The sequence below is a fragment of the Lacerta agilis genome, chromosome 6 (assembly GCF_009819535.1).
Source record: "Lacerta agilis isolate rLacAgi1 chromosome 6, rLacAgi1.pri, whole genome shotgun sequence".
Classification (NCBI taxonomy): Eukaryota; Metazoa; Chordata; class Lepidosauria; order Squamata; family Lacertidae; genus Lacerta; species Lacerta agilis.
This window is the reverse complement of record NC_046317.1, coordinates 8910367-8933608: the sequence shown is the minus strand read 5'-3', so window position 1 is coordinate 8933608 and position 23242 is coordinate 8910367. Positions and strand designations below refer to the sequence as shown.

The window sequence follows — 23242 nt, the reverse complement described above, 5'->3', positions numbered from 1 at the left end:
GAACAGTTGTTAAGCGTGCAACTTGACCCTTTACTGCACCTTTTAGAAAGTCTGGTTGCTTTTTTTCATTAGCACTAGGGTGAAGGGCATCAGATTCCAAAACATGCGAGTATTATTCCGCCCACCATTTTGTACTTGGCGACTTGTTTTTATTAATCTATTTGCGCTTACTGCTGGTTTTGTAAGCTACCTTGAGGGTTTCTATTCTAAAAGGTAGGATACGAAAACATTAAAACCATCAAATAATTATGCCAGCTTCAACCGAGGGAGGCAGTCGGTGGAGCTCTTCCATTTCGCCAGTGCCAGGAGATGGGGAATTCCCATACAGGTGAAAGTTCACAAGTCCTTAGAAGGGGAAAGACAGCACCACTCAAACAAATTAAACTTTTTGCAGGGTATTTATATCGCATACCTCCTTCCAGAAATGGAGGTGGCTGTCTCATTGCAGACACTAGGGATTCAGTGATCACTCAGCAGAGGCTGGATTTCACCATATGGGCCCTGAATGCTGACAAAAGATTGTCCCATAAATTTTGCTGAGTCCAGATGTAGACATTGTCCCCCCTCATTCGTATTGTGAGCTGCAAGAATATAGAACCATACTGCAAAGTGGCAAGCATGATTTGGGCAATCTTATGATCCTGGAGTGCTTAAGATGTTTACCCTCATCCCACGAGGCTGGTGCTTTCTGGTGTGGCATTCATGATTCCACATGAACAGTCAGGATATCGAAGCAACACATTTTGCAAACACAAGTACAGTGGAACCTTGGTTCTCAAACGGCTTAATTGACAAACAAATCGGCTCCTGAATGCCGAAAACCCGGAAGTGTTCTGGTTTTAGGAAGTTTTTCGGAAGCCAAACGTCTGATGCGGCTGTCAGCTACTGTTTCTGGCGTGCTGGTGCCAATCTGAAGCTGCGCCTTGGTTTTCGAACGTTACGGGAGTCAAACGGACTTCTGCAACGGATTAAATTTGAGAACCAAGGTACCACTGTATCTGTTATGCTTGTTCACTTCTAAGGCATTTTAAGTTTTTTGTTTTTTTAAGGAGCTTTCATTTTAATGTTATATTTACAACTGCTCCAATCTACAGAGTAGCATAACATCCCATTCCTGGTGTGTATGGGGTGTGTGCGCAGAATGGTTTGGGACCACGTTTTGCAGAGCATTCACAATACTGGATGCACTACTAAGGGAATGAATTCCATCTTCCCAGTAGAAAAAAAAAAATCAGTCTACACTTCCCCAACATTCAGCGCTATTGCAATGAAAGTGCTATCTTGAGGGCACCCACAGAACCAACGCAAATAAAACAGCCTATTTATATGATGTTAAACATTATCACTCTGCTGGCTGACATGCCACTTCCAGAGTTGGATAAAGGTCTTCTTCCTGAACTTAAAAGCAATGGATGGCATCCAACCAAGTCATACTCAGAATAGATCCACTGAAACCAATGGATCACGGCCATGCTCATTGTTGTGGAGTCAGTACTTCCCATCTTCATGGGCAGCCCCTTCCAAAGGGATTCAGTGATGCTGTTTCTTAGGTGCCACTGTGGTCTAGAGGATAGAGATGAAAGCCCAGTTTTTGTCTACTGCAGGGATGAAAAAGATGTATTTTGTGACACCCTTTAAAAAGATTTCACAAAGGGTACTTTACATTAGTTTAAGCAAAGCTGCTTACGGTACCCCATTTATTTATTTTTACAACAAACACCTCGTCTGTATATTTAGCATGGCAATTTAGTGCCCTCTGCCTGGTTGAGGACTGCTTTATCTCCACTGAAACTGAGCACTGACTGACAGATACACACAGGAGAAAGTAAAGGGATTGAGGAGGGAGAGACTTGTAATTCCTGCCTGCAGACCGCTGCTAACATTAATTCAGTCATTGTATCAACTAAGTAGTTAATTAAGTGTAATATTAATTTTCTGTTTAAGATTAAGTTGATAGATTATGCCGAAATGGCAAAAATGACCGGAAGAATCAGAAATCAGGAAGACCAAAATTTAAATAAAGAATGGGGGAAATTTATAATAAAAACCATTGTAAGAAGTTAAAATTGTTAGTAGGATTGGAATAACACTTGTAGTTTAATGGTGAATTTTGGATATAATGGAGCTGTAGAAGATTTGGATTTTTATAAAAGATGTAGGAGGAAATGACTAACAATACAATCCACAAAGGGGATGAAGGAAGTCCAGGAGATTCTTTGGAATCTTTTATTTATGTTGGATATGTGATTGTAAAACTGTAATTTGAAAAACCATATATATATATATATATATATATAATTTAAAAATGTAATATTAATTTTATTCTCACATAGGCACACACATTCATTCTACAGCAAAATCCAAGATGCAAAAAACCACAGTAATCATACAAATTGCTCCTAGAAGGTCGGAGCAGGCATGGACAACAGCCTCATGGAAGGCCCAAGACTGTCCCTTCATAGATAATGAACAGCACCAACTTCTACATTCAGTCAGCATCTCTGGTTTGTGGTCTTTTCATTGGTGGGATGCAAAGCACCTGGCCAAGTCCTTGGGCAGCTTCATAAACCTTCTGCCTGCCTTCTTCCTGTCTCCGCTTCAGCTCTGCCTTCAGCCTTGCTTCTTTTTTTCTCAGATCCCTGATCACATCTGTTGCTGTTGCACCTTCTGCGATGGATTTCTGGGGTTTTGCTGACCTGGCCGTTTTGGTGGTCTTTAAACACTTGCCTTTAAATACAAGTCTGTATGGTCCATGCATCGTGCCGATTCTATTGCCACTACTGTGGCATTTCAGATCAGACAGCTTCAGCTCCACGGCGTCTTGTGCTTTTTTGACAGCCCCGCAGAACTCGCTCTCTCCTAGCTGTTCCTGCTCTCTTGCTCGGACCTGCGAAGAGGAAAGGACAACTCAGCTGATAACATGTGCTCTAAAAGAGCAATGAGAGAACAGAGTTTTATTTTTTCAGTCTTAGTTAATTAACAGAGCTCAATGAAACCCTTGATGTCTTTATAAACAGGACCCCAGACATCTTGTTATGATTTCTATTAACAGGTCAAAAAACTTAAAATACAGAGTTCTGAAATCAATCAGTCTAGTTTTATGAAATCAATCAGTCTAGATGTCTAACAGGCCCACAAATCAACCCTTACCGTTCCACAGCAGCTCAGTCTCTTGTTGGCTATAAGCTCACCCAGCCCATCATATAGAGTCAACAGATCTTTCCTGTATCTGTCCAGTTCTTGAATTGTTCTCTTAATGCCATAACAATACAGATCAGCACTTGGCAAAATGGTGTCCTTGTTAAACGTGTTGTTGGGTTTTGCACCTTCTGTTTCAGGACTGAAAAGGGTCTCCTGGAAGGGGGGGGGGGCAGAGGAATTCCAAAGTTGTATTAATTTTTCTTAATGAGGAACTTCTTGCCACATTTGCCTAGAGACTGGTGGAACAAATAAACAAGCCAGGTTAACTTTCTATCCAACCTCTGTTTGTGAAATGGTATGCAGTTCTCGAGCAACATATTCTATTTTCACAGAATACAGAAAAGTTGCTTGTTCCCAGCAAGAGCATTTGTTTAGGCACTTGCAAATGGAAACTGGTACCCTATAAGAGCAAAAAAAAACTTTAAGTGTCAGGAGAGACTTTGCAAGAAAAGCAGATGCAAGACTTCTTAAATCTCTGCCACAACAACTAAAACCACACCACCTTTTGATCCTTTTGTTGATGGCTGTGTTGGAAGGAAACACAGACACATCACTTTAAAAAGAATTGCCCAAAATTAAAATTCCTAACCTTGCTAAATTTAAAAAGAGGGAGAAAAAACTTAGAATACTACACCATTTCTGCATTAAGGGATTATTGCCAAAACAGCTGCTTGCTATAGAACTTATCTACCGAAATTTACTGCAAATATTTAAAAGATTCGAGCAGAGCTGGAAGAGTTCCAGGTCTGGAATCTAGAAATGGGGTGCTTGCCTCTATGTAGAGCTAGTCCCTTTAAAAACCAAACCAAACCAAACCAAACCAAACCAAACCAAACCAAACCAAACCAAACCAAACCAAACCACCCTCTTTAAGACTTCAAAATGCTTCCCAAATCCAGGTGGTAACCTTAGCCTATAAGCTATTTGCTGTTGTTGCATCCATATATCTCGAAACCTTGCACAATTTCACCAGCGCTCAAGTGGGTGTGTTAAAGTGTTATCGGCTAAAGTCTAAGGCGGCTCCTATGCAAGTCAGTACAAATGCATTTGTGGGTTTTGAAGTACTTTACAGAAAGATTCCTAACCTCTTTGCTACATGGGAACAGAATCCAAACACTCATTCTGTCAACTCATTGTTATATTGTATATGTATTTGCTCTTGAAGCCTTCATGAGACGCAAAGAGGATTTTATTGATTCTTAAAATCATTCAACACTGTCCAGGGAAATCTGCAATTCCACAATGCTACCTGACTGCAATTTTAGTGGCTCACAAAATTTAGTGCTCTGCAGTTTGTAATGAAGGCCTTTTGTTTACAGCAACGTTTATGCTGTCATATTTTAAAAAGTACAAAGGGAGAAGAACAGACATTTCTTTCATTTACAATGACTGCAGATGTACGGCATGGTGCTTCGCTCCTGTCAGCCAAAGTCCAGCATTGCAATTGAGATAAAATTAAGCAGCACAATGAGTTCTTAGGAAGCTCTCTTTCACTGGTACTGGTAAATCCACAAAAAAGATGGAATACATGTGGTTTGAAGCAAGATCTCCTAATTTGATAGTTTATCGTGGCAGGGAAGGAGAGCAGGCATGGTGCCGAATGAGCCAGAGAACATTTTGGAGTGGGGCAAGACTTACAAGAACCAAGTTTACATTACTGCTTTGACATTCTCATCAGCAAAGAGGGCAGCCCATGCACTGCCATAGGCCTCCACACAACCACCCACCACAAATACTGTCTTAGATCTAGAGCAAGCATTTTTATAATCTTTTAATGAGGTTTTTTTTTATAATCTTCTCCACCTTTTAAGCAGGAAATCTTGCTTGCTATGACAAGCTGGAACAAAAGGCGATGAAAATATACCCATGTAACATTTTCCCCACCCCCAGAAAAACAATACACAAAATACGTAACTTGTCCCTCAAGTATTTAATCTTACCATCCAATGCCAGTAAACTGGTTCCAGGAGCTTCCACTTGAGAAAGGCTTCCAGTCGAGAGCTATCCGATTCAACAAACTGCAACAACTGAACAAAAAAAAGGGAGGGAGGGGACTTTTTCACTATGGCTATGAGACTGAAAGTAATACAGCCACTCAGCATAGATCAGATAGGATTCTGTAACAGATCGATCCAAATTCTGCACACCAACCACCAAGGTTTTGAAGCCAGATTTTTAAAAATTGCTTCCCATCAATATCAACAATGTTTTGCATTTATGTAGCACTTTACAGTTCTTCACATATTTTTTTGGGGGGGGGGATCGCATTCGCCTAATGCAGAGGTGGAAGAAGGTAAGAAGAGCCAATGTGCCAATGGCCATTCTAGCCCAACGTCCCTGTTCTCAGTCGACAACTAGAAGGTCCCTCAAGCCCCCACTGATGTCAGCAGCTGCAGCAGAAAGGGAAAAAAGAAGACATAGCAGTGGAGCAGGCAGGGGGATGCAAATTACACCCTCCCCAGGCGTTTGAGGAATGGGGAGAACTCACTCCCACCTCGGCTGGTCTGCATGACAGCTGCATCCCTGTGCCAGCAAGTTTATTTGTGTATGTCAGCGATACCCACTGCTGGGATGCAGCCCCAGAAGGTTGGCACCTGGGCCAGAAAGGTTAGCCAGCCCTGATCCATAGAACACACAGGAATGATCATTCTCTAATGCTGAAAACTGCCTTGCATAAAAAATTTCACACTAGACATTTTCAATGTCTCCAAAAGCATTTCCTTCGTTCCAAAGGGAACATATTTCACAGGAGTGTCCTTTACAGTGTCCTCCAAAATTTCCTTTGCTGTTGGAAAAACGGAAAGAAGTCTTTGGGGGAGGGGGGGGGAGAAACCCACCACTTTTTTCTCCCTGGGACTTCACGTATCTAGCTGAACAATAGATAAAATATATACAACTAACAATGAAACACCTTATCTCACTGTCAAATGATCAGCTGCAACATGGCATGGAATGGGGGGAAGTTGGAGGAGCAGCTCTTGGGCAATCTTCACAAAGCAAGCACATGCCATCCTCATTTTGCGGCTGCACCCAGCCCCTCCACTGCCCTCCTAGTCATCTGTTTCATTTCAATTTTCATTGGAAATCTCAGCTCTTATTCCAAAGCACGCTGGACCTCATTGTATCCAAGATAAAACCAAAGTCAGTGACAGTCCTAGCTTTGCTGAAAGTTGCATTCCAAGGCAAGTAAGAATTAAGCTGGAAGAGGGTTCTAAGGCCACCCAGTCCTGCAAATGCAGGAAATCTACATCTACAGCATCCCTAGGAGGCCATCCTGCCCTCTGCTTAAAAACGGCAAACAAAACAGAGCCTAGCCGTTTCCGAGGCAGTCTATTCCGCTGTCAAACAACTCATACGCGAAGGAGGTTCATCCTACTGTTTAAATGAAATCCTGTTTTGTAATTGGAAGCTGCTGCTTTTGGGCCCTACTGTCTGGAGCCACACATGACAAAACTGCTGAACTCCTTCATCCTTTCCTCCTAGCACTTGGACTTCGTGCCATGCACCACCTGCCACCCTCCACTGGGTATTTGCCCATGTTCTTAAACTGTGGTTCTCAGAAATGGAGACAGCACTCCAAGTAAGGTCTGACCAAGTCCAACAGAACAATTTGGCTTCTTGACACTGTACTTCTGTGGATGCAGCAGAGACCTGCATTAGCCTTTTTTCGCTGCATCACGGAGCTATTTGGTTTGCGTTCTACTGAAACCTCAACATACCCAGCCCCGCCTCTTCCTTGGCGCCCTCCAGAACTGCGCCTATCACTATGGCTTATTTTCGGGGTACGGCTTATATTTCACAAATGCGAAAAAAAATCCTGCTATGGCTTATTTTATGACGACGTCTTAAAATAGGGGAAACACGGTATTTCTTTCACATATATGGTTGTCGAGCCAGTTGTGCATCTGATTCTTTCTGCCTAAAAGAGAGAATTAATTTTGTTTGGCCCAGTTCTCCACCCTGTCAAGACCATATTGGATTCAGTTCCTGTCTTCTAATTCACTAGCTAACCCACCCAGCTTGATGGAATCTGAAAAAATATGATGGTTTATTCCTTTGTCCAAATCATGTACAAAGAAGTTAAACCATGTAGTTCCACCAACGATTGAAGAATGGCAGATGAAAATGATGGACTATATGGAGCTCGCTGAGATGACCGGGAAACTTCGTGACCAGAGGGACGACGCGGTGGAAGAAGATTGGAAGAAATTTAAATTGTATTAAAAAAATTATTGTAAGATTGATAATTAGATATAACTAGGAAGGCTAGACTGTAGATTTAGAGTAAGGTTAAGTGTTTAAGATAGATGAATATGAGTTAAGAAAAATAGTTAAGATTAAATAATTAGGTAATTTTTATAGTAAATAAGATTTGGCAAGATGTTTAGAAATTACTAAAGATGGTAAGACAACGAATGCGGGAAGAGGAGATTGAAGGAAGTCTATATACAATGTGAGGGACAACTATTAGGTATAAGTATAGAGTTTTCTTTATGTTTTGTTTAGTTTTTGTTGTTGTTATAGTTAGGATTGTATGGTAGGTTTGAATTAATGTAATTCAATGGGATGATTATGTTTGATTATGTTGTATTTGTTTTTTGTTTTATAAAATTATTTTTTAAAAAAATAAACCATGTAGTTCCCACAAGTCACTCCTGGCCAGGTTGATGAGGAACTGTTGCTTGGCACTTTTTTTGGTATGATCGATCAACCAGCTACAATTCCAGCTAATAATAGTATTGTCTAGCCCACATATTAGCAGCTTGCCAAAAAGAATATTATGAGGAGCCTTGTCAAAGGCTTTACTGAAATCAAAATATACTATGTTGGAGTCATCAAAGCAAAATGGCAAGGATGCCTTCTGGCAGCCATCTGTCGACAAAAGCAAACTGCTGATGTAGGTTTCTGGAGCTAGAAAGGAGTCTCTGTAGGGCTGTACATCTGAAGTTTCCCAGCTGCCCCCGAATTCCTGCTCCTCGCTCTCCCTCCATATTACAGTGGCGACAAAAGTGTGTTTCAAATCTTATCTCAGCAACACATGTACTGGTCTGAGGCTAGCCCGTATTTCTCTGCCTCAACCACCCAAAGGCATCATAGTGATTAAAAAATACATACCTTAAAAGGTTGTTGTAAGAATGACTGTTGTAGTTTATGTGTGAACACTGTAAAGCACTCTATAAATGCAAAATGAAAATTCCAAAGACTACAAATATAATATTTAGCATTTAGTTAACGTTCAACAAACTTTTAAAAATAGATCAGAACGCAAATAAAATTATGCTGAATGATGAATTGCCAAAACCTGAAATAGGATATTTACTAATAGATCTGCACTATAAAAGAAGTGTACTTTACTGTTCTAATGAGGAACTGTCTTACTCAGATTTAGTAACCAGCAATTTTACACAGAAGGAGAAATTGGACACTTCTTCATGAGGTGTCCCTCACACTAGGGCCGGGCGATGTCAGGTTTTCAACATCTCAATGTATCGCCAGGCAAACATTGTGATCTGGTGATCAACCGTGATGTTCAAAATAGTTTCCCACCACAACACTGCTAGGTGTGGAGATGAAATCACTGAGGCAGTTTCACCCCAGTGCCTCACCACACCAGGGAGGAAGCAGTTTCCCACTTTCCAGCTGAGCAGCCCCATTCTTCTCCGGCTTGCACATGAGCCGGAGAAGCACAGGACTATTCAGCTGGGAGGTGCAATCCAATCTCTTTCCTCCTGGTGGATCACTCTGGAGGAAAAAGACCAGCTGCCCATCCTGCTCCCTCTGCCTGGCTGGCTCTGTTTGCCTCCTTGCGAGCAAAGAGGCCAGTGGGGGCGTGAGAAGGCTCTCGCCCCCCAGCTGAGCAATCCCCATGCCCCTCCTGCTCTCATGTAAGCCAGAGGGACCTGGGGCATCAGTGGGAGGAACAAGCTGTACCAGTGCCTCGCCGACTGTTTTTCCCTCTGCTGGTATGAGAGGCAGACCATGATGGTGGTTTCACTCAGCAGTGTATCGCTGGCGAAACTGCTGTCACACCTGAGTCCCACTGCCTCCAGCACCCGGCTGCAGTTTGTTTCTTCCTCATTTGACTCTCCACAGATGTCAGCTATGGACTGGGCTGGTTTTGCTAGTGTGCCTCACAGATCATTCAGAATCTGATTATTTTCGGCTTTAATGCATTTCATTAGAATGCTGCTGAATCTATTAAGAAAAAATTCTGTAGCAAGACTAAAAGAAACCTGCACCAAGTCCAGGGATTGGGACCAGGATGAGAAAACTGAACAAACTAATGATTAGGAAACTCAACAGTTATAGAGGGGAAGACCACACATCCTTCCTAATTTGTTTGAACGATCACTGAAGTTTGTCAATATTGTATATTGCTTTTCCAGTTCTCCTAAGAAAGGAACAAATATAAACGACAACCAGAAATTCTTTGAATGCTTGCATCAGTTACCTTCCATTAACACGCTGTAAGGTTTTTGCAGTTTTATTGTGCAAACTATTTACAGTGCAGAGCTACAAAAAGCATGTCTGTCTCATTCTCTGGCAGAATCCGGGAGTGGCCCCTTCCGGCTTCTCCCCCAGCATAATAACTTTGGCACCCCAAGTCTCCTCCTACCCTCCTTGAGTTTCACCCCTCTGTGCAACTGGGGTGCCGGAAATGGCGTGCCTCCCTCCTGACCAGCTGGGCGAGGTGAGCGCAGGGTCTCAGCAACATCCCCAAGCCCTCTCCCCGCCAGGCTCCCTGCTTGTGGCTCCTGGCTAGAAGAGGCGCTGGGGCTCTCAGTGGCATCCCTAAGCCCCCTCCCCACCTGGCTGGTTGCTTCCCTCTCCTCCCCACTGGAGGTGTGGCGGCTTTCCCCGCTGGAAGAGGTGCTGCTACTGAAGTGGCGTCGGGGCTCTCTGTATGCTAACGGACCCCCCGTTCCCCTCAGCAGGCCAGGAGGCAGTTCACTGACACACGCACATTTTAAATCTGTGCTTGATATCAAGCGATTAATCCATGACATCTTTTTTTAATAGGTTAACTATTTTACAGTCTTGTTGTTCCACCTGCTACAAGGTCAGCGTTGGGAGATTATGCAGGGACAAAGAAAAGACAGAGCTACTGAAGGTACTGGGGAGGGTGAAGTTTATAGGTGAAAGCTACGCAAGCTGTTCTGTTTCTTTCGAACTAGAATAATCAAGAGTAGACAGAAAATTTTGCACAGAAACACCTTTTCATGTCCATCAAAATGTTCTCAGAGTGGAGCCTATTATAATTATTTCAATTTAGTACCTGCCCTTAACCATCAGGTCCCAGGACAGGTTAAATCTCAGGAAAGGGTGGCCACAGACTTCCCTATTTTTTTGGGGGGGGGCACCATATACAGTAACCATCGGAAAAAGTATGTTTGCTACACAGTCCAGTAATTTATAAAGGCCTTGATAAGCCAGAGTATCATTTTTCAAGAAGCAATAACTCCACGTGCTTGGCCAATAAAATGTGGCAAGCAATGACTCTTTTCTGAAGCTTCCCTTTAAAACGGTGACAGCAACTATAGCACTGCAGCTCTATTAATTCTCTTTCTGGTGTGGAAAATTTTCAACTGAGGGCACATACAGGTGACAGATTATGGCCAAGGGAAAGTTTTGGCTCAAGGTAATAATGCCGCAAAGTAGAAATGACCAGCTTGAACATTATTAAACATTACTGGAACGCTGCCAGGGCTTCCCAGTGGGGCACTAATTGCCTAGCTAAAAAAAATAATACCTGAAGAAATATGTTGCAGGGGACCTCAGATGCATTCACGCCCACAAGCAGAGCTTCAGGTACTCTGGATCTCAAATATCACACTTGTTCTAATGTGAAGGGCAGATTAATGTATTCCTTGGTATCTCAGCAGTGCTATCTATCTATCTATCTATCTATCTATCTATCTATCTATCATCTGTATTTGCCAGTAGAGAAATTACAGCATTCTCTTGTAGCCAGGATGATGCCATATTCTGCCGGTGGTGGAGGAATCCCCATAGATGGCATGCCGGGGCGGGGGTGGAGATATATTCCAGCCTGCTTATGCAGGTGTCTCAGTGGCTACCAAACTTGGGGCAGTAGCAGATGAGGCCCTGACAAAGTTTCTTAGCAGTGGCGATGGGAAAGGCAAGGACAACACTTTTTCTACAGGCCGGTCTATTTTGGTGGACTGAGCCTTTCCCCTCCCAGAGGCAACTGGAACCAATGGCTCTGTGAGGAAGAACAGCAGGACCCTCTGCCCTGACATGTAGGTGTGTCACTTGGACTCCCCTGAACCTTTACTGCTGCAGCAATGAGATTACCGGCAGATTCAAGCAAGGCCACACCCTGCACTACAGTCGCTTCAAGGAAGCTCAGGACGACAGGCTATTTCTTGAAAGCACATAGAATCCTGCCTATGGCCCTTCCCTGATCCCAGCACCTGACTTTTATTTGCCTGTCCCTTTCCCTCCAATCCCTTTACCTTCTGAGTCTTTTTTTGGTTAAGTCTTTGAGCCAGAGAGGAAAGATGGTTTTACTACTAGTATCTCTACTACTAGTAGCTCTGGGGGCCTTTTTTTAGTTTGAAGAGGATGGTAAAAATGCTTTAAATAAATGGAATTTCATTTGTAGGGAACAGCCTGTTTTTTGCAGACAAGTAAAAATGTTGTTGCTTCAGCTGGCCTTTGGGCTCAGCCTTGTTTGTTTTGATCGTTGCACTGTTGCTTTCAGCTAGAATTATATATTTGTTGTTGCTTTGTTATCTTAATTGTGAACCATTATAGGAGCTTATTACAAATATTTCTACAGCACAATAATTATGTTACGTTACAAAATATTGCAATACAGTACCATCGGAATGGGATGATTTGCACACGGTGATCTCAGGAGAATGAATGCGTATTGCAGCTGTCCACGTGGCAAAAGTGTCACCACAATGTTCATCATTTGCTCAGCAAGCCAGACAGTTTCCCCATTTGTCTCATTACCTACTGAATGGCAATCCCAGGAAACTGCCATCTACCCTGTCAAGAGGTCAAGCATGAAGCACATTCATCTTCCCTGAGGACACTCCTGGCTCAGGCTTGCATTTTTTCCCCCATTGTGACTGCCTTGCAAACCTGAAGCAGGTAAGAAAAGGACCAGTGACAGGCCATGGGACTAAAGAACAACAAACAGAACAGGAGAGGCAGCAGTGACCTGCCAGGGAGAACCATGAAGGGAAGCAAAGGGGGCGGGCTGCCTTCAGTGATCACACTGGAGAGAAGGAGAACTTGTATTTCAGGGGAAACTGTTTGAACATCTATGATCTAACCCTACATAGTAGCTGACTACCTGGAACCATCTCAGACTGGCAACCCAGATTACTTGTTGTTTCAAGATGTGACCATCATTCTGATATATTATACAAATCTGCTTGAACTGTTTATGTTAATACTATAAGTGTTGCAAGTCATTCTGAGATTTTGGAATATGGTTGGATGATAGTTTTAAATTAAATACAAAAATAGTGACTGGAAATATCCACAAACTATGCTGAAGAGAAACTTTGCAAGGCAATTTCTTTACATTTAAAAGCAGGTGCTGAAGTCTGAAAGCAGGTGAAATAGCTCTATTTTAATTTGAAACGTCCTGTCATTCCTTTTCAAAAAATAAAATAAAAAATTACACCTTATCTGTCAGAACCAGATTGCTCACTTTATGATAGTTCGCAGTGAAAATGAATTATTTGCTTCACTAAAAGCAGGCTAACACTTTTAGGATGGCTAGTTGCAGACACAAACACTGAATAGGCCTATCCTTTGAGGGGAAGCTAGAACACGAAGTAATGAGTATCATCACCATCATCCAGCAAAGGGGCTATTTGCAGTAAGATATACTAATATGGGGACGCGGGTGGCGCTGTGGTCTGAACCACAGAGCCTAGGGCTTGCCAATTGGAAGGTCGGCAGTTCGAATCCCCGCAACTGGTTGAGCTCTGTTGTTTGGTCCCAGCTCCTGCCAACCTAGCAGTTTGAAAGCACGTCAAAGTGCAAGTAGATAAATAGGTACCGCTCCGGCGGGAAGGTAAACGGCGTTTCCGTGCGCTGCTCTGGTTCGCCAGAAGCGGCTTAAGCATGCTGGCCACAGGACCTGGAAGCTGTCTGTGGACAAATGCCGGCTCCCTCGGCCTATAGAGCGAGATGAGCGAGCAACCCCCGAGTCGTCTGCGACTGGACCTAACGGTCAGGGGTACCTTTACCTTTTATACTAATATGCTGGCTTTTTCATTCAATTGTGGCATAATTATTCAAAGAAACTTTAACTGAAGTGTGATACAGTTTTGAGAAAGGTCCATCTCCCTATTGTGCCAAGCTATGCTGACACCAAAGAGGAAAAGTAGTAGCAGCTGCTGCCAGGTACCTTCCATCATGTCTGGATCTCACCTGGCTTTCAGGTGAGATCCCTGCTCCCTCCAGCTACTGACTGCCACCACTGAGGCTCCCAGAAGGAGAGGAAGCAGCAGCCCTCTGACTGTGCTGCATGGCCTGCAGAACCTTGTAACTAAGAACGGCTGCCTGACTTTGCTTTTTACCTACTCCATTCTCATCCTCTTTCTTTTTAGATTGTAAGCCAGAGGGCAGAGATTACCTTTTCCTCTGGTCTTTGTAAGCTGAAAATTGAAGCAAAATACTTTAAATAAACAAAGTAACTTATGCCAGAGTGGCATGGTTTGAATTTGCAAAAGGCCACAGGCTTTAGCTGGATGATTCTTAAAAACATGTCTGTATGTGAATTATTTAAATGGTTTTTTCCCTCCTTAGCCCCATACACTTGGATATTTCTCTACTGCCAAGCCAACGTAGAGCCACCCTCAGACAGTAGATAGAGCTAACTGGTGTTTTCGTTTTCCTCGTTTTGTGTCCAAAGAGCAGTAAAAATTAAGCTATGGAGTCCAAAACGTAACAAAAGCCTGGCACCAAGGCCTGAGTAGACTGATACAATCAGCAAAAAAGGACTTAAAAACTTGGGACGACAGGTATAAGGACAAAGAACATGGAAAGTCAAAGCCAACAAACGCTTAATACCACCAATTAGATGCAAAATAGGTGTACAGTGGTGCCCCGCTAGACGAAAATAATTCGTTCTACGAATTTTTTCGTCTAGCGGGTTTTTCGTCTAGCGAAGCGGCAATGACAGCCGCGCTTTCGCTAGACAAAAAAAAAAAGACAAAAAAAATTCGTCTTGCGAGGCAGCCCCATAGACTTTTTCGTCTAGCGGGGCAGCCTCCCGCTAGACAAATGCCTTCGTCTAGCGAGTTTTTCGTCTAGCGAGGCATTCATCTAGCAGGGCACCACTGTAGATCCTAGCTAGCGGATGATCGGAAGGATTCTACAGAAAAAGATACTGGAATCTATTAGCATGAAGGGGAGGAGCCCAAAGTTCTATTTCCTGTGCCTCAAGGAAGTTGGAGGCTGGAATCTGACCTTTTGTAGGTGTACATACTATAGAGAATGAAATTTCCTATGAATATAGGCATATGTGAGAGTGCCATGCTCTTTGGAATGTATGCAACCTACACAACACACACATTGGCCCTCCATGCTCCCGTCAAGTGAGATCCACAGTGTGTGTGTCTATGGGAAGATTCTCTCTGTGGTGTCTCCGTGCTTATGCAACAACCTCCTCTTTGAGGTGCGTTATGCTTGGCGCTGTTCTCCTTTTGGGGAGAGATGAACGCATACCTCTTTGTTCAGGCTTTTGGGGAGGGCTACGGTGCACTGGGGACTGAGTGTACTTCTGCCTCATTTCTGCTGCTTTTCAGCTTTCTTACTGGGATTTTACTGTTACTGTTAAAGCTTTTATATGGATGTGGGTTTTTTTTTTAGTTTATATTATCAACTTTTGGTTTTAACAGAGATGTATTCGCGACTCTGGGACCTTTGAGTGAAGGGTGGATTACAAGTGCTTGTAACAATTCTCTTGCAAAGGCCTCAAGGTGCTGGCACAGTCCAATGGCATCAGCCTGCATCTAGGCACCCAGCACATCAAGAGACCAGCCAGTCCGCTTGGGAAATCACAGAGCTAGGAAGACTTCCATTTCTGGTGGATTATGGCTTGAGGACTGAAACTCTAGTCCTCCAATTCTGGCATATATATTGATTCACAGAATTCTCCATAGTTTCTAACATAGCACTATGCCACAAAAGGAGGATTACCTGTTTGTAATTCTCTGGTTGCCTTACAACATCCGCTTCTGTGATGGAGAAATGGCCAATAATGGGATCAGTATGAGAACCAATTGTGTATGAATGTACCTGGAACAGAGAGATGTGGGTTTAGAAATTATATCTATCTGTGTACATGCACACACCACTTATCACGTAATCAATACATTAATACTGTTGGTACACTTGAGGCTAACAGATTATGAGCACGCCTGGCAATTTCTAAAGAAAACTATAAATGAATTTTCATTCTGTTTTGATTTCCAGGGTGTTCAAAATTAGAAAGAAAGAAAAATTCTCAGGATCTGAGTAAGGCAGCTTGCTGTTATTTTTTTCTGTGAAGTGTAGCCTGCAGCAAAATAATGTTAGATGGGTTACATCTACAACCCAAAACTAGTTTTACTTTAACCTTAATGCAGAAAGACAAAATATCTAAAAGCCAAATCATTACCTTATTCAGGAGCTTGCATTGTTCTTGCTGTTCAGAGTGGCATTTTCGCCACTGGAACTGCAGACGGCCATTTAACCACTGCAGGTATCGGACATCCCTTTGGCCTTTCATATGAGATTTTGGAGCCAGGCTTTCTCCATCCTGCAGGCTTTTCAAAGGGGTATCACACTAAAATTGGAAGAAAGGAACAAAAACTTTAAAAAAATACTTTCCCCCAATATCTTTAGACTAGGAATGGCTAAGCTTTTGAGAACCAAGAACCACAGTCTGCCACTGCAACTCTTCTGGGGGTGCAAACCAGCAGTTGGTGTGCCCCCCCATCTGCTTTCACATGCATCCACATGGCCAAGGAGACGATTAGCATCACCATGCACAGCTTCTGCCTCTTCCTGTCAAGGCTGGGTGGGCAAAGCCTCTGCCTCCTCTAGCACCTGGCACCCAGGGGAGGAGCCCCGACCCCATGAGGCACAGGGCAAATCTCCCCCTCCTCCAGCGCCTGCCTGCTTGTGCTAAGGCGGTCAAGGCAGCCCCGTGAATGCAAGGCAGCTCCCATTGTTGTGCACAGATGCAGAATTAATTCTTATGGATTTAATAGATTTACTGAAAGCAAGTTCATGCTTTCACAGACTATGATAATGTTTTATATTTGCAAATACGTTTTTCTGCTATACTGACTTTCATTCTGATATTTTGTGTTAATCAAGTTGCTGTTTTCTGTGAGCCGCTTTCTTGATCATTGAAAGCAGGAGCCTTTTTCTGCTCAAGGGTGGAGTAAAATGTTTTCAGTAAATAAAACAAAAGATGCAGGAGATTCAGAAAGATTTCTAAACCTCAGAAGAAAAGGCAGAGAATAGTGATTGCAACAAAGCAAAGCAATTCTCCCAGCAACCATTTTGCTAGGGTGCATTTTGAATCCATTTAAAGCGGGAAATATGAATATCCTCCCCATAAAGTCCACAACCAGGACAACTAAGTTATTGGACTCAGGCAGAGATGGGAGACGAGGAGCAAGGGGGGAAAGCCAGCTGAATCACCCACCAGAACAGTGATCACATGAACAAGGCTGGTACAAAAACTAATAAATCTTTTGCAAACCTTTTAAAAATCATTCTGAGTTCTTCAGGCTGCAGTGAGCCAGTAAAACTGAGGAAGGACTGGTGCCCTTGCTCTCTTAGCTACCCCAAACCCCATTGTATGTTGCAGAACACATTGCCTGGAGATTCTGTATGATGCTGCAAACTCTCAAAGAGCCCCATTTGAGTCATGCTTGTGGCACAATTACACTATCTTGGGGAGCATCACATATTTATATTTCTATCATTTTTAACATAACCAAGAAGCTGGGAAACTGTGTTCTGCAAGAAAAGGCAAGTGCAAGAAGCCTCTGCATTGCTGCAAGTGTAAAACATTGCTCAATGGAACCATTTTCCTATTGAAAAGACTTTCCACTACATCTGTGCTGCCACCTATTGGCAATTTAAGTAGCACTTACATAAGTGGGTTGTGGAACAAGGTGCAAAGTTCAACAAATTCATTTTGCAGGCGACCAAGAGATATACTAATGACTCAATTCAGAGGCTACTACAGGAGTAGTATATTTAAAACCAGGCATTACTATACAACAAGCTCTAGCTTTGGTATCTGGTGTCTAATTTTTATAGTTTTATGGTCCCCCACCATGTAAACTGCCTCATGAGGGCTTCTTCTAAAACAAGGGTGGGGAACCTCTGGCCCCCAATCTTCTGGATCTGGTCCACGGCCTCCCCTCTTCAGACCTGCTTCCCCATGGCAAACGGAAATGTGCCTGGCCTCAGCTCCCACAAAGTCTAAGTAGACTTTGAAATTAAATATGTTTCTTCTGCAATGTTTTCAACTGCTTCCATTTTACTGTTGGTTTTATTTTTAAGTGGCAGACTGTCATGAATAAAGTTTCTAAAAAATAGTGGGATACTAATTATTAATAAAAATAGATTTTTGCAGAAGTTAACTTATCCAGTACCCGTTCACAATGAATACAACTGTTTCCTTTAACATTATTCTCACGGTCTGTTGGCAAATCTATCCTACCAATAATCCGAAGTTTGATAAAGTACAGAAGTAAGACAAAGCACAAACACATACCTGACAGCTCCTCCAATACAACGTAACCCCAAAATCACAGAAGGAGCTACTGGACCGACATTGCATGCAAAGAGAAGATTGACAACAGTTGCCAAAAATACAACGATGAAAAGAACAACTGCGGTGCACAACTAATATGTTTCCTGATGTCTTTCAGGAAAGCTTTGATACTTAATGTTTCTTGCTAAAAATGGATCAAGACCGCTTTTGTAATTCAGCTCACCTAAGCAGACTAAAATGTAATCTATTCAACAAGGTATACATCAGATTATTCCTGAAACCAGGAATTAAAGATATTCCTCAAAATGCATTGGGAACCACATTCACTGTATAAGTCTTTTCTTACAACCAGCACTGCCATTTTCACCAAACAGGCAACAGCAACAAAACTGCAATACACATTCAAGTCCAGCCCCACCCTCCAAGATCTTGCTCCTAGTAAAAAAATAATAATAAAACAAAAAAATTAGTCACCATGCAAACAGTTGCTTCATCCCAAAGTTTCACTCTATTTAGGGCCAGTAACTGCTCCATTAAGCTGATTCTGCATAGAAGCCAGGAAAATACCAATAGTAGTTCTTTGCTTCCCTCTGAACCATCAGACGGAAGCTGATAAAATTCTGGTCTTCTGTAGCCAAGGCTCAACACTACACTCCTGACGAATCTGATTTGGATACCTAGGAAACAATGATGATGATGATGATTAAACATTGCGGATTAAAAAGCTTCCCTATACAGGGGTATAGGGAGAAGAAGGTATAGGGTTTATTAAACAAATAAAAGGCTCTGTATTATGCATACACTTATCACTAATTTTTTGCCAAAAAATTAATACGTTCCCAGATGAATAGTAATTTGCTACCTGTGTCAGCAGTCTCCATCCATCCTCCACCTTGGAATTGCTTCAGAAGAGAGTACAGTAGTTTCCAGAATACTACAGTCTGTTTAAGGAAGACAACAGCACTAAAACATTTGCTGTACTGTTTACAATGCAATTCAATTGGGTGAAAGGAATCCACTAATCCCCCTTCTGCAAAACATACCCACACAAAAACCCAAACTCAGGCGTCCCTCTGATGGTTCAGAGGGGAGCAGAGAATACCACAGTGGGTGGTATTCAACTTAAATTTTAAACCCAGTGAAAGCAATGGTGTTAATTTTTTCATTAATTTCCATGGGTCTGTTCTAAGTAAAAGTTAAGCTGAATACCACCCAGTGCTTTTATTCAATTTTAGGTGGTTTCATTTTTCAAAAAGGAACGTGTCAAGAGAAATTGGGATTACAAATTGCAAAAGCTAGAGACCACAACGGAACTTGAAGAATGCAGGTTTTCTGTTCTGCTGTCGCCACAAACTTGGGGGGGGGAGGGGGAGAAGGCTGCCTTAAGGATGCCAACTAGTCATAAAACATTAAACCAACAGAATGCTATTCTAATGAGAGTAACCTGATATGAGAAGAAACACATTCAGGTCACAGAATGGAGCACTCCAGACAGGCCTGAGCTGCATATCTTCCCCAATGTTACCCCCCCCCCCAAAAAAACCTAACCACCATATGTAAGGTTCACAACATTTGGGCCAAGACAAACGCAGATGGCTCTAGAACAGAGCTTCCCAAACTTTTCACACTGGTGACACACTTTTTAGACATGCATCATTTTGCGACGCATTAATTCAGTTTTGCATCATTTTGTGACACAGCAATAGTTTTGCAGACCGGTTAAACTAACGCTAACCCCTTTCCAGCCCCGGGAGGAGCGTGGGAAGCGTTCACATCACACCTACACACTGCAGCTGGCACACTGTGTCGCTACACAGTTTGGAAAGCTCTGCTATAGAAACTGTGCAGTTGTGACCAATTCAGTGGGACTTCACTCCCTTATAAATGTGCTTAGGACTGAAGCCGAACCTTACAGCAATGGGCCTTAACAGCTCTGGAAGCCTCCCTACCCCCGGGCGTCAAGGCAAGCTATCCCTCCGCTTTGTCTGCGTGAGTAAGAGCGTTTATAACAATAATACGCTGATAAAGAGACTGAGAAGAGTCTCAATTCAGAAATAATAACTACAAACCAGCAGTCTTATCAGCAAAAAATTCCGGGAGTTGCTAGGAGGACGCTGTTAGAAGGAACTTTAAATCTCTCCCCCTCCTTGCAGCCCGTCAGATTAACTGTGAACTCGTTAAAGTCGCTCTGACCACCTTGAAATTAGTCATGGTTCTGACAAGGCAATGCTATAAAGAACTGGGCATATTACCCTTATGTGACAAGGATATCCCTCCAAATAAAAAGCAGACCAAGATCCCCTCTTTTTTCCAGTTGGAAAAAAAAGGATGTGGAAATTTAGAAAATCCCCTCCCCCACCCACACGAATGGTCTGTAGACCACCTCTGGGATAGGAGAGAGGATAAAATAGATGATAGAGGGGCTGCAATAGACCTGGCAACTGAGTTGCAACAAGCGGAGCTGGCTAACAAGGGGTACGAGGATCAAGCTGCCTGCTCAGATCAAGATCCAGCCCAGGAGCAGGGATTGCCACTTGGGAGCTCCGAAAATGAGTCAAACACAGCCATTATACCCTCCCCTTCTGGAGAGAACTTAAGGGGTTTTCATTCGTCTGATTCAGAAGAACGACAAGGCAGCACCGGGCTACAATTTATGGACAATCTTCGTTATATCATAGTTGGGATGTTTGAAGATTTGCTCAGCAACTACTCTGCACAGATAAGCAAAGACCTTGAGTCAGTCAAAGACTTTCTGTCAGAGAGCCTGGACCTCCTCTCCACCTTAGTTGAACTAATTAAGAGTCAAGAAATGTTTCTACCTCATGAAACAAGCAGCAATGCCCCTAACAGCGATAAGTTACAACCAGACACTGAATTTAGGGAATTAAATCTCCCCATAACAGGTCAGACGGAAAGTACCCACGTAGCCAGGAAATCATTCTTAAGGAGGAAACGTCAAACACAAAAAAAGAAAAAGACCAAAAACATTAAAATGGGCCGCCGCTCTGGCAATCTGTACTCTCAGTGCAGGAAAATGAACTTCTCAAAACTCTTCAAATTGCTGGAGGACTCCATGACAAAGAATTCTCCCACAATAATAAAGGAAAAAATCCAAAAACCAAGTACCCCAATAAATCAATCTGCGGCTGTGTCCCAAAATACAGCAGAACTCATACTGCCTCCAAATGAAGCCGCGGAAAAGCTAAAGACTCCCTCAGTGCTCCAAAATATGGCAGAAGGTATGTTAACGCCAAGTAAAGCCCTGGAAAAGCGAAAGGATCTCTTGGTGCCCAAGCGGTCAACCTTACACAAGAGGGCTGTGGGATTTAGTGAATATTCTATACAATCCAAAAAGACGCCCGCTAAATCTCTGCAGAATGGATGGAATCTAACTTTAAATAAATACAAACTGGTTTTTATAACCTTTGATAATTACGGATACCATTCAAGGCAGAGACAAAGGGAAGGCAATATTCGGATGAAAATTGACCACGCTATTAGAGACCTCGTACGAGCAGAAAACATCAGCAATATAACATTTCTCCCATATGACAAGATATACAACAGGGTGGTGGTGACCTTTAAGGACTGGAGGGCAGTAAAGCAAGTACTGGCAAATAAAGACAAACTGTGGAGAACTGGGCTACGGACATTTCGCCTCCCTACCCCCACCCCAAATCTAGCTCAGCCACAAAGGAGCAGTTTACCCATGTGCACTTGCAGAATGGGGATCCTAAGACAGGAGGAGGAGGAGGAGGAGGAGATCTTTTATGCAAACTCTTGGGCTGGGCCCTCCTCCTTTTCATGAACTGACATCTAAAGGGCTGGCACTTTTATATAGTTTTTTTTTAAAAAAATAAAAGTTTTAATTCTATTAATGCCAACTGATTGCCGATCTGCTAGGGGTCCCTGTTCAAGGAGCACATGAAGCTCTTAACAACGAACTCGGGTCCACTTTGCCAACGAGATCGCCTTTCGGGGGAGCGGACGGCCCCCCTCCACAGGGGGTATAGCAACCCGACTACAGGCGCCACATAACCCCCGCGCCTCCCCCACCTATTTCTTCACGGAGCGCGGTGGCGCCCACTCTGCGGAACTCCCTGCCTCTTGAGAACAGCACGGCGCCTTCCTTCTGCCGCGCTCGCTTCGGCACCTGCTGGGTAACGGAAAGACGACCCCGAGCGCTCGGAAACGCCATGGGGAACTTAAAACTTTTTCGTGAAATAAACGCATGACGACGAGCAGGGCTGAGGGATCCCGCCCGGCCTCACAGACAGGCCACCCGCGCGCCTTCCACCCACCGCATGGGGTCGGCCGAGCTTGGCGAGGCGGAAGGCCTCCGGGGGGACGCGGGGCCCGGGTAAGGCGGCCCCGAGAGCCCCCACGGCCGCCGGGAGACGCGACGCGGGCGCTGCCCGCGCAGCCATTGCCCTCGGAGCCGCTTCCCTTTCGCGCCTCTCGCTTAAAGCGAGGCGCGGAGCTCACTGCGCATGGCAGGAGGCGCGCGCCCACGGTGGGCGCATGCGCAACAGGGGGCCCTCCCGACTCCTTCCCAGGCACCCCTTTACCCTCCTCCCCCTCCAAGCAAGGGGCGGAGCTCACTGCGCATGACAGGAAGCGCCCCCCACGGTGAGCGCATGCGCAACAGGGGCCCTCCCGACACCTTCCCTCGCGCCCTTTTCCCCTACTCCTCGTCTTCGCGTCACGAACCTCACTGCGCATGGCAGGGAGCACGCACATGCGCGGCGGCGGCCATCCAGTGCTAAGGCCACGGAGAGATCAGGAGTTTACAGGGCGAGTGCGGAGAGTGGCCTGTGGCCTGCAGGGGGCGCGCTTGGGATGGAGGGCGCTCCACAAATGTAATAAATATGCATTCTGTATATACAGTATGATGATTTTGGGGTGGTCTTTGGGTAAGGGGGTTGAGCAATGTCCAAAGTCTTTAAAGGCTCCTGCACACTTTTGCTCAGGATCTCTCCGTCCTTGGAAGGAGGGGAGGGAACTCTGTTACAACAGTACAAATAAAGATCTGCCTTGCTTTCCTCTGGATCCTGCCTCCATCCATTCTTCTCTGTCCGACCATGGACTTGGGGGGCTCAGAGTCCCATGGGGAGTTGGCCAGCAAAAGCCAAACCCCAATTTTTACATCAGAGGCACACGAAGAAGGGCCTCAAAGGATGACCTGGGGACCAGGATAGGTGTAATATGCTCAAACTGTATTGCTCTGGGGAACAACCTGGTCGCTGAATTCTGTACCTGCTGAAGTTT

At 43.9% G+C, this 23242-nt stretch overlaps 1 protein-coding gene across 1 annotated transcript; it reads right to left on the bottom strand.

Moving 5' to 3' along the window:
- Window positions 1-2384: 2384 nt before the first annotated feature.
- TEDC1 (tubulin epsilon and delta complex 1) lies at window positions 2385-22421 on the bottom strand. Its single transcript, XM_033151354.1, has 8 exons — window positions 22276-22421; window positions 18837-18915; window positions 18449-18651; window positions 15854-16021; window positions 15394-15492; window positions 5142-5228; window positions 3151-3354; window positions 2385-2887 (listed from the first exon to the last, which is right to left on the bottom strand). The coding sequence occupies exons 1-8, from the start codon at window positions 22399-22401 to the stop codon at window positions 2489-2491; spliced, it is 1365 nt and encodes a 454-aa protein (XP_033007245.1). The 5' UTR covers window positions 22402-22421; the 3' UTR covers window positions 2385-2488.
- Between the last annotated feature and the right edge of the window lie 821 nt (window positions 22422-23242).